This window comes from Pan paniscus, chromosome 16 (genome assembly GCF_029289425.2).
Source record: "Pan paniscus chromosome 16, NHGRI_mPanPan1-v2.0_pri, whole genome shotgun sequence".
NCBI lineage: Eukaryota > Metazoa > Chordata > Mammalia > Primates > Hominidae > Pan > Pan paniscus.
In genome coordinates this window covers 31,752,301-31,765,328 of record NC_073265.2, presented here as the reverse complement: position 1 = coordinate 31,765,328, position 13,028 = coordinate 31,752,301, and the positions used below count along the sequence as shown (strand labels likewise).

Genomic DNA, 13,028 nt, shown 5'->3' with positions numbered 1-13,028 from the left:
GATTACTCAGGGCCAACTCAACTCAAGTGTTTCCAAGCATACCTGAATCTAGATCTGTTTTAGAACTTGATTTCTGAGGATGATGTAAGAATATCACAATGTCTGGCCAGACCCGGTGGCTCACGCCTATAATCCCAGCACTTCGGGAGGCCGACGTGGGCGGATCAAGTGACTCTTGAAGTCAAGAGTTCGACATCAACCTGGCCAACATGGTGAAACCCTGTCTCTACTAAAAACACAAAAAATTAGCTGGGTGTGATGGCGGACACCTGTAATCCCAGCAACTCAGGAGGCTGAGCCAGGAGAATCACTTGAACGTGGGAGGTAGAGGATCCTGGAGTAAGCCGCGATTGCACCACTGCACTCGAGCCTGGGTGACAGAGTAAGACTCTGTCTCAAAAAATAAAAATTAAAAAAAAAAAAAAAAAAAAAGGCCCAGCACGATGGCTCACACCTGTAATCCCAGCACTTTGGGAGGTCAAGGCGGGTGGATCACCTGAGGTTAGGAGTTTGAGACCAGCCTGGCCAACATGGTAAAACCCCGTCTCTACTAAAAATACAAAAATTTAGCCGGGTGTGGTGGTGGGCGCCAGTAATCTCAGCTACTCAGGAAGCTGAGGCAGGAGAATCACTTGAACCCAGGAGGAGGAGGTTGCAGTGAGCCCAGATCACGCCATTGCACTCCAGCCTGGGCAACAAGAGCGAAACTTCACCCCCCACCCCCAAAAACTAGATAAAAATAGCAAAACTCCATCCCCCACCCAAAAAAAAAAAAAGAAAAACATAGTTGGGTGTGGTGGCGGGTGCCTGTAATCCCAGCTATGTTACTATCATAATGCCTAAGGCACATATAACCAATACACAAAATAAGCCATGCTGGCCTAACACATACTTGGTATATACAATTGGGCATTGTTGCCTGCCATCCCAAATAGACAGTGAACATGATACATAATTCAAATCAGAAGACAAGAAGTAAACATAACATTCTTATTTTACAAAGGGAAGGCTCTCCCAAAGGCTGAAATTTGTATGTGGCTAATTTGATAGGGCTTTTTGGCATCATAGTCAAATTAAGAATTTCTGCTAAATAATTTAACTTACCCTTTTGTTCATCCAGCATAGTGATGGTCTTGATTCCTGCATCCTGAGACTAAGACAAGGGGGGAGAAAGCTGATAGTACAACCAAACAAACCAAAAACAACAGAAACAAAACCTACAAGAGCAACACAGAATAATTTAGAAACCCAAGCTCTCAGAGGATTAGAGCTACAGACAGAACTAGTATTCTTAAACTAACACACTTTAACATAGCAGCCCCCCAAAATAATTAAGTCACAAACTCATAGTGAATTCATCTTCCCTGTCATATTCCAATACTGTCAAAGGGAAAAACAGAAAATTCCCATTAGTGCATGGTTTGACATTTCAGAAACTGTTAATTTCAAATAATAAAGCATATTGATACATTACCCTTTAATACTAATTCCAGCCAGAAGTATTAGGATCTTTCCTATAAATTTCTATACTTAAGTTGATGACTAACATTTTCTTACCTCAATGGCTAAACCCAGGATTCTCCTCGTACTTTCCAGAGACTAGGAAAAAACACAGAATTTTAGCATTCCAAAATATGTAGAAAAAAAAATCTGATCACAGGCCAAATTCATGATGCTATTCTATCTTTAAAAATTGCCAGCTCGCCTGTAATCCCAGCACTTTGGGAGGCCGAGGCGGGCGGATCACGAGGTCAGGAGATCGAGACCATCCTGGCTAACACGGTGAAACCCCGTCTCTACTAAAAATACAAAAAATTAGCCGGGCGTGGTAGCGGGCGCCTGTAGTCCCAGCTACTCGGGAGGCTGAGGCAGGAGAATGGCGGGAACCCGGGAGGCGGAGCTTGCAGTGAGCCGAGATCGCGCCACTGCACTCCAGCCTGGGCGACAGAGCGAGACTCCGTCTCAAAAAAAAAAAAAAAAAAAAAAAAAATTGCCAGCTCAGGCCAGGCACAGTGGCTCATGCCTATAATCCCAGCACTTTGGGAGGCCGAGGCAGGAGGATTTCTTGAGTACCGGAGCTCAAGACCAGCCCAGACAACATAGTGAGACTGTTTCCATTAAAGGAAAAAACAAAAAGAATTGCCAGCCTATCCTTCCCTTTAAAACAAAACAATGGCTGGGTGTGGTGGTTCAAGCCTATAATCCCAGCACTTTGGGAGGCTGAGGTGGGCAGATCACGAGGTCAGAAGTTCGAGACCAGCCTGCCCAACAAGGTGAAACCCCATCTCTACTAAAAATACAAAAATTAGCTGGGCGTGGTGGCACACACCTATAATCCCAGCTACTCAGGAGGCTGAGGCAGGAGAATCGCTTGAACACAGGAGGCAGAGGTTGCAGTAAGCCGAGATCGCATCGCTATACTCCAGCCTGGGCAATAGAGTGAGACTCCGTCTCAAAAAAAAAAAAAAAAAAAAAAAAGTAAGTTGATCACTACATTTTTAGTTATTTTCAGGCGCTCCTTAAGAGAAAATGTGTAAGGACTTCCAGTGTGATGTTGAAAGAAAAAGTTTTTTTTTAAAAAGAGAATATTTGGATGGTGAAGTTCATGGGAATAAAAATTTTATAAAGTCATAAAAATTTAATGTAGGTAGAAATCTAAGTAAATTACAGATATTAGGAAATTGTTAAATAGAAGTCTAGCATTTCTCAAATACATAGTAGAGTATCTTTGTTACATGTAAGTAATATTAATAATTACCTAAAAAATAAAAATCATACAAATTGTTTTCACTTTAGTTTTCTGGTGAGTTAAAAAGAAAATAAAAACCAGCAATGGCACTAAGGAGCAAATGTGTTCTTTGATATTAATGGACTAGGAAGAGGCCAAAATGGTCCCTAAGAAGGCTCTCTCACCCCTCCAATATGAAAACTGAAATAGAATTATTTACTTATTTTAGGTAAAACATTTACCTCATCAGTAATCTGGTGAGCTCTCTGTTGAATTTCTTCTGATGACAGATTATCCATGATGAATCAAAACTCTATTAGGCACAGAAATGGAAATGTGGATATTGTATAAGAATAAGGATATATAAAAGTTTGTGTGAGCAATAAGTGTAGATTTATGGAATTTAGGAACTTATCAGGAAAACAGGATAAAAGAACCTCTTTCTATATCTATTAGTCTACCACAAGTAAAGAAATCAAGACAGAGAGAGGCTAAATGAATGTTTAATAAGAGTGCCAAGGGTGAACCTAAAATACAGATTTTAGGACTTCTAGGGAAGTACTCTTTCCAACAGGAAAGTGGATCCTCTACTTAGAGAAGCAAGGCATTACTGGAAGACAAGCATTAAAAGACTATTAAAGTGAATTTTTGGTTGTTCAATGTTCTTCATGTGTTGTCTGAACATGGAAAAGCAGTAGGTGAAGAAAAGTCCAATTTAGTAAAGTAACAAAATTTGAAGTTATGTGCCTGAAGAACACAGGAAACATTTCTAAATATGCCAGTTGTCCAGGATACTCACTGGAGAAAATACTTTCACTCTTAACAAGAAAAGGGAAATGCTGGTACAAACAGCTCGGAAAAGACTAAGGTTTTTATTATGCATTAGACTCTTCCCCTCCAGTGGCTTATATTGTTTTGTTGTATTAGTGGAGTCCCTAAGAAACCAAACAATTATTCTCCTAAACACAGTAACTCAGAAGGAGATCTCATAGACATCCAAGCTAAAAAATAAAACATTTTGTAGGTGTTACTCAGCACGGCTGTTATCTAATTCCTCTTTGAGAAGTCATGTGGAGTAATAACAAGCATTGTGCAACGGATCTAGGTTCTTTGTTACATTTGCTAGCTTTGTATGAATTTTCTCAAAACTCATTTATCAAAACTCACGGTCAATGACACAGATAAACTCTGGTTCTTATTACAGATTTGACCCCAGGAATCTGGCAATGTCTGGAGTTGCTTGATTGTCACAACTTGGGCCAGGTGATGGGGCTGGTTAATGGCATCTAGTAGGTAGAGGCAGGGAAACTGCTTAACATCCTACAACACTCTTCAGGAAAGCCCTCCAGCAAAGAAAAATCTGACCCAAAATGTCAATTTGAGGTGAGAAACCTTGCCATGGATATACTCTTTGATAAGCAGAAAACTTAATTCCCCAAGAATGCACTGGACTGAATTCTTGGAAGGCAGAGATTTTATCTTTGTATCTCTAACACCTAATAGGATCTGATGGTAGATACTCCAAAAATAGCTGAATGAACAAATAAGTAGAAAAACAGGGTGTACTCTCAAAGTATTTACGTGGCTCTTAGAAACAAAGCTGCATGTAACAGTAGCACAAAGCTCGCAAAGAATCACTGAGCCACAAACCAAAAACTGCTATTGCAAGTGTATGATATGATCACATATAAATCTTTTCAGTCATTTTTGGCTGGGCGTGGTAGCTCATGACTGGAATCCTAGCACTTTGGGAGGCTGAGGTGAGTGGATGGCTTGAGCTCAGGAGTTGGAGTTCAGCCTGGGCAACATGGCAAAACCCCATCTCTACCAAATATACAAAAATTAGCCAGGCATGGTGGCGCACACCTGTAGTCCCAGCTACCGGGGAGGTTGGGGTGGGCGGATTGCTTGAGTCCAGGAGGTTGAGGCTGAAATAAGTCAAGATCATGGCACTGCACTCCGGCCTGGGTGACAGAGAAAGACCCTATCTCAAAAAACAAACAAACAAAAAAATTTAAATCTTTTCAGTTTTTAATTGAACCACTACTATCATGTTATTTTTTTTATTTTTTTGAGATGGAGTCTCACTCTGTTGCCCAGGCTGGAGTGCAGTGGTGTAACCCTGACTCACTGCAACTTCTGCCTCCTGGGTTCAAGCAATTCTCCTGCCTCAGCCTCCCAAGGAGCTGGGATTACAGGCATGCACCACCACGCCCCACTAATTTCTGTATTTTTAGTAGAGATGGGGTTTCACCATGTTGGCCAGGCTGATCTCGGACTCCAGACCTCAGGTGATCTATCCACCTCAGCCTCCCAAAGTGCCGAGATTACAGGCCTGAGCCACCGCGCCCGGCCTTGTTTATAATTCTACTGTCATAGCTGTTTTATGGTTTAAGATTTTGAGGGCCAGGCGCAGTGGCTCACGCCTGTAATCCCAATACTTTGGGAGGCCAAGGCAGATGGATCACGGGATTAGGAGATCGAGGCCAGCTTGATCGACATGGTGAAACCCCGTTTCTACTAAAAATACAAAAATTAGCCGGGAGTGGTGGTGAGCGCCTGTAATCCCAGCTACTCGGGAGGCTGAGGCAGGAGAATTGCTTGAACCCGGGAGGCAGAGGTTGCAGTGAGCCAAGACTGTGCCACCGCACTCCAGCCTGGGTGACAGAGCGAGACTCCGTCTAAAAAAAAAAAAAAAAAAGATTTTGAGCCTTGATTAAAGCCATTAGTGCTCATGAAAAAAAGTATTTTAAGTTCCAAATTTAAGTTACTATCTTGCTTGCCATAGACTGTGCTTCAGGCAAAAAGTTTCCACACTAAGATATAATCAAGATATAAAGATATCATTCATTAGATACAAGCATAAAAGGAACCAGGTATTTTATTAATTTGCTAATTGTTTGAGTCTTAAGCTTTATCATACATACACATGTCCATGCTACTGTTCCTCTTTTGTCACTCTTTCCTATTTGCAACTACAAAAAGTAAATGGAGATTATTTTTTGTACCCTCTCACCTCCACACTTTTGCACACCTCTCCTTTCTATAATACCCCACGTCTGCCCAGGGAGCCTCATGCTTTTCCATCACTTCCTAAAGCCCCAACCGAGATACCTCTCCAAAGCCTGCCCTCCCCAGGCAGTAATGCTCTGAAGTTATCTATTCCTGTCATGTGTAACTAACTCCTCAATGCCCGACAGAGAAGAAAATATGAAAAATAATATACACTAATCCATTAGTGCCTGGAAAAGGCACCCTTAGTGAGGTTTTCAGATATAGTATCCTGTGGGTCGGGAGACATTCTGGGGTAAGAAAGCCCAAATATCACAAATTATGTAATTTTGTAATTCTATTCCTAGAGGTGATTATTGCCAATTACAAGTCAGTCTTTGCTAGCTTCCTAGGAAAAAAAAAGCAAAACTCCAGAGTTAGGAGTGAATGCACTCCTGACCTCTGTGCTGCCTTCTTTAAAAGAAAAAAGAAAGCAGATATAACTGGGAGATGGATAACGTGAGGAATCACCCCTGACATCGCAATGAGGTCATTCTGAAGGACACATCCTTTCCATGTGAACTCGAAGTTCTGCTTAATATTTTTTTCTTCCGTGACCAGACAACACGCAAGACAAGTAACAGATATCTACTCCCAAGTTTGGCATGCTGACGCCAGGATGCAGCTGCCTAAGATTACTCTGTATTCTTGAGGGTTTTGAGCACAAGATTAGTGTGGCCGTCCCTCAGAGGGTTGGATTCAGGACTGCCTGTGGATACCAATTGGCCCTGAGGAACCTGCAGATATAAAAGTCAGCCCTCTGTAGACGGGAGTTTTGCATGCATGAATACCGTATTTTATTTTATTTTCTTTCTTTCTTTTTTTCTTTTTGAGGCAAGGCTTCACTCTGTCATCCAGGTTGGAGAGCAGTGGTGCAATCAGGTTCACTACAGCCTTGCCCTCCCAGGCTCAAGCAATCCTCCCATTTAGCCCCCTGAATAGCTGGGACTACAGGTGCATGCATCATGCCCGGCTAATTTTTAAGCTGTTTTATAGAGACAGGGTCTCACTATGTTATCCAGGCTGGTCTCAAACTTCTGAAACTTTTGGGGTTAAGCAATCCTCCCACCTCAGCCTCCCAAAGTTCTGGAATTACAGGGATGAGCTACCGTACCTGGCTGAATACCATATTTTCTATCTGCATTTGGTTGTAGATGTGGAACCTGCTGATATGGAGGGCTGATTGTATTTACTGAAAAAAAATGTACCTATAAGTGGACCCACGCAGTTCAAGCCCATGTTGTTCAAGGGTCAACTGTATATGAAAGTAACAGAGTCAAAGTAGAATTGTAAGGGGAAGGACAAAGACAGACAAGGAATAATACTCCTCAAGTTCTTATTGGTCTTTGTAAGTTTGCTGAGACGAGTCAGAGAGAATGTAACCTATAATTAGCTACATAGCCTTACTCATATTTATTATTCTCTGCAGACATTTTCCTTACGGAATCAGGAAAAGGTTACCCAGAATATTACAGAAAAGAGAACTGGTGGGGTGGGATGAAAAATAAAACATCAGTTGATACAAAGATGCCATTAAACGTACTTTTCTCAGATTTAATCTAATCTATTAAATACTTGTGTCATTTTCCCAGTGCTGCTGGGAACTTATACTATGCTAATTGTGTGCCTTTCAGAGGAAAATGCAAGATTTTTCTCAGTGCTTTTACACCCTATTTCTCATGCTATGGTTCACTTGGGCTTACTAAAAGACTCCTAATTTGACCTTTTTCTTTTCTAATTTAAACCTAGGCAAGGAAAGAAAAGTTCACTGAGTACCCCTCAGGCATCAGATACCCTACTAAGTATTTATCTACATCATTATCTTCATTATACTATTTTACAGATGGAGAAACTAAGGCTCAGTTTAGGTAACTTACCCAAGGCGGCTGTGTCAGTAAAGAGCAGATTGATTATTCAAGTCGGGATCTACTCGCAAATTAAGTATAATTCATGTTCTGATAAAGAGTCTTTCTGGAGCTGGGAGTGGTGGCACACGTCTGTAATCCCAGTACTTTGGGAGGCCAAGGCAGGAGGACTGCTTGAGGCCAGGAGTTCAAGACCAGCCTGGGCAACATAGTGAGACCCCGGTCTCTACAAATAATCAAAAAATTAGCTGGGCATGGGGCGCATGCCTGTAGTCCCAGCTACTCAGGAGGCTGAGGCACAAGAATCACTTGAACCTGGGAGGCAGAGGGTACAGTGAGCCGAGATGGCACCACTGTGCTCTAGCCTGGGCAACAGAGCAAGACCCTGTTTCCAAAAAAAAAAAAAAAAAAGTTTTTTCTGTTGACTGTATCCACTGCCCCCTTAACAAACAATAGATCATATGAGAGCTGCTGAATATTAGAAAATAGGCCAAGCAATCCTATATGATGGCTCATTTCAAAATTTCAGATGCTTTCTATAAGACCATGAAATTTTATCTCTTCTACAGACTCAAAGAAGACAGTTAAATTGAAGGAGAAATAGACCACAGTAATCATGGTTTTCAACTGTCTTCTAGTATTTCAGAAGCTGAAAATAATCTACATTAATTTAGAAAATGAAAAGAAGTCTATTGGCTAGGCACAGCGGCTCATGCCTGTAACTCTGGCACTTTTGAGGGCTGAGGTAGGAAAACGGCTTGAGGCTAGTTTGAGACCAGCCTAGGCAACACAACAAGACTCTGTCTCCACAAAAAGTAACAACAAAAATAGCCAGGTGTGGTGACCAGTGCCTGTAGTCCCAGCTACTTGGGAGACTGAGTTAGGAGGTTCACTTGAGCCTGGGAGTTCAGGGCTGCAGTGAGCCATGATCCCCACTACACTCCAGCCTGCCTGACAGAGCAAGACCCCAAAGAAAGAAAAGAAATGGGCCGGTCACAGTGGCTCACGCCTATAATCCCAGCACTTTGGGAGGCCGAGGTGGGAGGATCACAAGGTCAGGAGTTCAAGACCAGCCATTGCCAAAATGGTGAAACCCCATCTCTACTAAAAATACAAAAATTAGCCAGGCGTGGTGGTGGGCGCCTGTAGTCCCAGCTACTCGGGAGGCTGAGGCAGGAGAATCATTTGAACCCGGGAGGGAGAGGTTGCAGTTAGTCGAGATCATGCCACTACACTCCGGCCTGAGTGACAAGAGCAAGACTCTGTCTCAAAAAAAATAAAAAAGAAAAAAAAAGAAAAGAAAAGAAAAAAGGAAAAGAAATGGAAGGGAGGGAGGGAGGAAGGGAGGAGATAAGGAAACAAGCAAGCAAGAGGCCAGGTGCGGTGGCTCACGCCTGTAATCCCAGCACTCTGGAAGGCCAAGGTGGGCAGATCACCTAAGGTCAGGAGTTCAAGACCAGCCTGGCCAACATGGTGAAACCCCGTCTCTACTAAAAATACAAAAATTAGCCAGGCGTGGTGATGCACACCTATAATCCCGGCTACTCAGGAGGCTGAGACAGGAGAGTTGCTTGAACCCAAGAGGCAAAGGTCGCAGTGAGCCGAGATCATGCCACTGTACTTCAGCCTGGGCAACAGCAAGACTCCGTCTCAAAAAAAAAAAAAAAAGCAAGCAGAAAGGAAGTAAAAGAAAAGAGAAGAAAAGAAGAAAGGAAAAGTAAATGAGCTTCTTGGAAAGAAATACACAGAAAAAAGGCCCTGGAATTTAAATAAGGCCTTGGAAGATCCATGTGGCTTCATTTGTAAAACTGGTGAGCTACTCAAGAAGTAATGAAGAAAGAGCACTTTAAATCACCATCAGGCCAGGCGTGGTGGCTCATGCCTGTAATCCCAGCACTGTGGGAGGCAGAGGTGGGCGGATCGCTTGAGGCCAGTAGTTCAAGACCAGACTGGCCAATTTGGTGAAACCCCAGCTCTACTAAAAAGAAAACACAAAAATTAGCCGAGTGCAGTAGTGCACATCTGTGGCTTGAGCCTGGGAGGCAGAGGCTGCAGTGAGCCAAGACTCACTGCACTCCAGCCTGGGCAACAGAGCAAGACTGTCTGAAAAAAAAAGAAAAAAAAAAATCACCGTCAATTTCACAGGGTCTTGCAAAGAATGATTTTATAAGATAATTCTTTTTATACTGGTAAACAAGGACTTTGCAGCTAAAATATTCTACCAAATTAGTTTCCTGCCTTATTCCTTCTCTGAAAATTAATCACAATAAAGCTACTCAATGAGTTACACTCAAAGGGTTTATTACTGTACTTTTAAGTTCAGCATTCTCTTTGGCTTGATAGAAGTCTACTTCCATGGTAACCAATGCATCCGCAGCAAGAGGAAACTTCTGTTTATAGCAGGATAGCATAGTGGGTGAGTGGGAATTCCAGCATACAAATTCCAGCCTCACAATGTATTTGTTGTGTGACCCCAAGGAAATTACCTAACACCACTAAAACTCGGTTTCTGTATTTGTAAAACAAGGATAACATTCTATTTTATAGTTTTGTTTTTTTTGTGAAGATTAAAAAGAGATGATCTACACAAAGTACTTAGTACAATGCCTTGCACATGGCCGGTGTTCAATGTTAGCCATTATTTTAATATTTTTACTGAAGTGGAAATAAATAGTAGGCAAAACAAAAGGAAAGTAACAATGTTGAATATGAGTCACATTTATGTAAATGTAGCTGAAAGTAATAGCTACTAAATATTAATAGTTCCATCTGCAAGGCTAAATTTGAATATTAAAGTTGATGATATAAAGTATAGGCTATATATAACCTCTTTTTTGAGACAGAGTCTCACTTTTTATTTTATGTTATTTTACTTTATTTTATTTTATTTGAGACGGAGTCTTGCTCTGTTGCCCAGGCTGGAGTGCAGTGGTGCAATCTTAGATCACTGCAACCTCTGCCCCAGGGTTCAAGTGATTCTCCTTCCTCAGTCTCCCGAGTAGCTGGGATTACAGGTGCCCACCACTACACCTGGCCCTTTTATTATATTATTTTTTTTTTTGTAGATGCAGGGTCTCACTATGTTGCCCAGGCTGGTCTCAAACTCCTGGGCTCAAGTGATGCTCCTGGCTCAGCCTCCCAAAGTGCTGGGATTACATGTATGAGCCACTTTGCCTGGCAAGGGTCTCCTTTATGTTAAGGATGGCTTCCTCCTTTTACTTCCTCTCTCGGCTTTCCTTTCTATCTCCTTCTACACAAACAACTTTAACCATTTTTATATATAGGCCCCAAAACTATGCAAATATACATACATATTTTTTTCTCTTTTTAAAAACTCTTTTCTTTTTACCATACAAAGTCTATAACTCAAATGCAAATATACTAAGTACATCACAGAATCATATCTACTAAACAGCTTGGTTTCAGGCCAGGCGCAGTGGCTCACATTTGTAATCCCAGCACTTTGGGAGGCCAAGGTGGGTGGATCACCTGAGGTCAGGAGTTTGAGACCAGACTGGCCAACATGGAAAAACCCCGACTCTACTAAAAAATACCAAAGGCTGGGTATGGTGGCTCACACCTGTAATCCTAGCACTTTGGGGGGCTGAGGAGGGCAGATCACTTGAGGTCATGGGTTCGAGACCAGCCTGGCCAACATGGCAAAACCCCGTCTCTACTAAAAATACAAAAATTAGCCGGGCGTGGTGGCATGTGCCTGTAATCCTAGCTACTTGGGAGGCTGAGGCAGGAAAATCACTTGAACCAGGAGGCAGAGGTTGCAGTGAGTCGAGATTGTGCCACTGTACTCCAGCCTGGGCAACGGAGTGAGACGCCATCTCAAAAAAAAAAAATTAGCCGGGCGTGGTGGCCGGCACCTGTAATCCCAGCTACCCAGGAGGCTAAGGCAAGAGAATCACTTGAACCCGGGAGGCGGAGGTTGCAGTTAGCCGAGATCGCACCGCTGCACTCCAGCCTCAGTGACAGAGCGAGACTCCATCTTAAAAAACAACAACACAAAAAAAAAAACAAACAAAAATCAGCTTGGTTTCAAAGTACACTGAAGCACAAGATTCAAGACAGAAATCATATTAACAAATGGGAAAGTCCCACTAAAAATCAGGAACCAAAAAGAAAACCAAAATTACATTTTCAGGCCTATAGTCCCAGCTACTCAGGAAGCTGAGGCAGGAGGATCACCTGAGCCCAGGAGTTTAAATGTAACCTGGGCAACGTAGCAAGACCCTGACTCTAATTACAAAAAAAATTAAACTTCAGTTTTACAGAAGCACCTATGGTAACTTAATTGCTTGATGTCCAACGCCTGGTCTTCAAGTCCCTGTCAAATTAGGAACTTCTACAATTCTACTCTAAGTGACCCAGGAGTAATACTGGGGAGGTAGATGTAGGTTTGATTGTAATCAATTTTATTAACCCTATCAATGAGAATGGTTATGTGAACAGAAAGGGGATGTTCTATGTGAAAGATAAGAACGGGGCTCAAGAGCCAGAAGCTGGCAATCTACCCAGTAAGAGACAATGTGGCAGGCATAAGTGTGGTATCTGCCAGGGAGATACCAAGTACGGGGTGAGATTAATTGGCAAGGATTCACCCTGCCTGAATGAAATATTCACCGAAACCATCCACATAGTTTAGCTCTGATTAAGTTCACTTAGATGCTTTATTTATTTATTTATTTATTTAGGCAGATATAGGGTGGCTCACTATGTTGCCCAGGCTGGTCTTGAACTCCTGGCCTCAAGCAATCCTTCTGTCTTAGACTCCCAAAATGCCAGAAGGCGTGAGACACCACACCCAGCCACTTAGATGCTTTCTGGTTAGTTTTTCAAATATTCCGATATTAAGAGTCAGAAGCTACAGACAGCGAATATAAGCACTCTGCCGGGCGCAGTGGCTCACGCCTGTAATCCCAGCACTTTGGGAGGCTGAGGCAGGTGGATCACGAGGTCAGGAGATTGAGACCACCCTGGCTAACAAGGTGAAACCCCATCTCTACTAAAAAGCAGAAAATTAGCCGGGCGTGGTAGTGGGCGCCTGTAGTCCCAGCTACTCAGGAGGCTGAGGCAGGAGAATGGCGTGAACCTGGGAGGCAGAGCTTGCAGTCAGCCGAGATCGCGCCACTGCACTCCAGCCTAGGCGACAGAGTGAGACTCCGTCTCAAAAAAAAAAAAAAAAAGAGAGAGAATATAAGCACTCATGTCCCTGGAAAAGGATACCCCCAACAGAAAAGAGTGGCATTCTTGCTTATACAAAAGACAACATAGTATAGTGGTTATGTGCCCAATATCTGAAGGCATAATGGTTTCAAATCCTGATTACTGTTAACTTTTCTGTGCTTCAGTTTCCTCATTAAATGAGAATAATG

General features: G+C 42.5%; 1 protein-coding gene across 10 annotated transcripts in view; it reads right to left on the bottom strand.

The window, feature by feature from the left end:
• SNAP23 (synaptosome associated protein 23) overlaps positions 1–13,028 on the bottom strand; it is a 42,327-nt gene that overhangs the window by 18,492 nt on the left and 10,807 nt on the right. For 9 of the 10 annotated variants that reach the window (XM_055098333.2, XM_055098329.2, XM_055098330.2 and 6 more), the window contains 3 exons: positions 2,971–3,041; positions 1,558–1,599; positions 1,105–1,153 (listed from right to left, as the gene is read on the bottom strand). In XM_055098333.2, coding sequence (XP_054954308.2) covers positions 1,105–1,153; positions 1,558–1,599; positions 2,971–3,027 — 148 coding nt within the window. In that variant the 5' untranslated portion in view covers positions 3,028–3,041. Of the gene's footprint in view, positions 1–1,104; positions 1,154–1,557; positions 1,600–2,970; positions 3,042–4,594; positions 4,709–13,028 lie in introns of those variants that run through there. The other variant, XM_063596584.1, reaches the window with a different exon arrangement.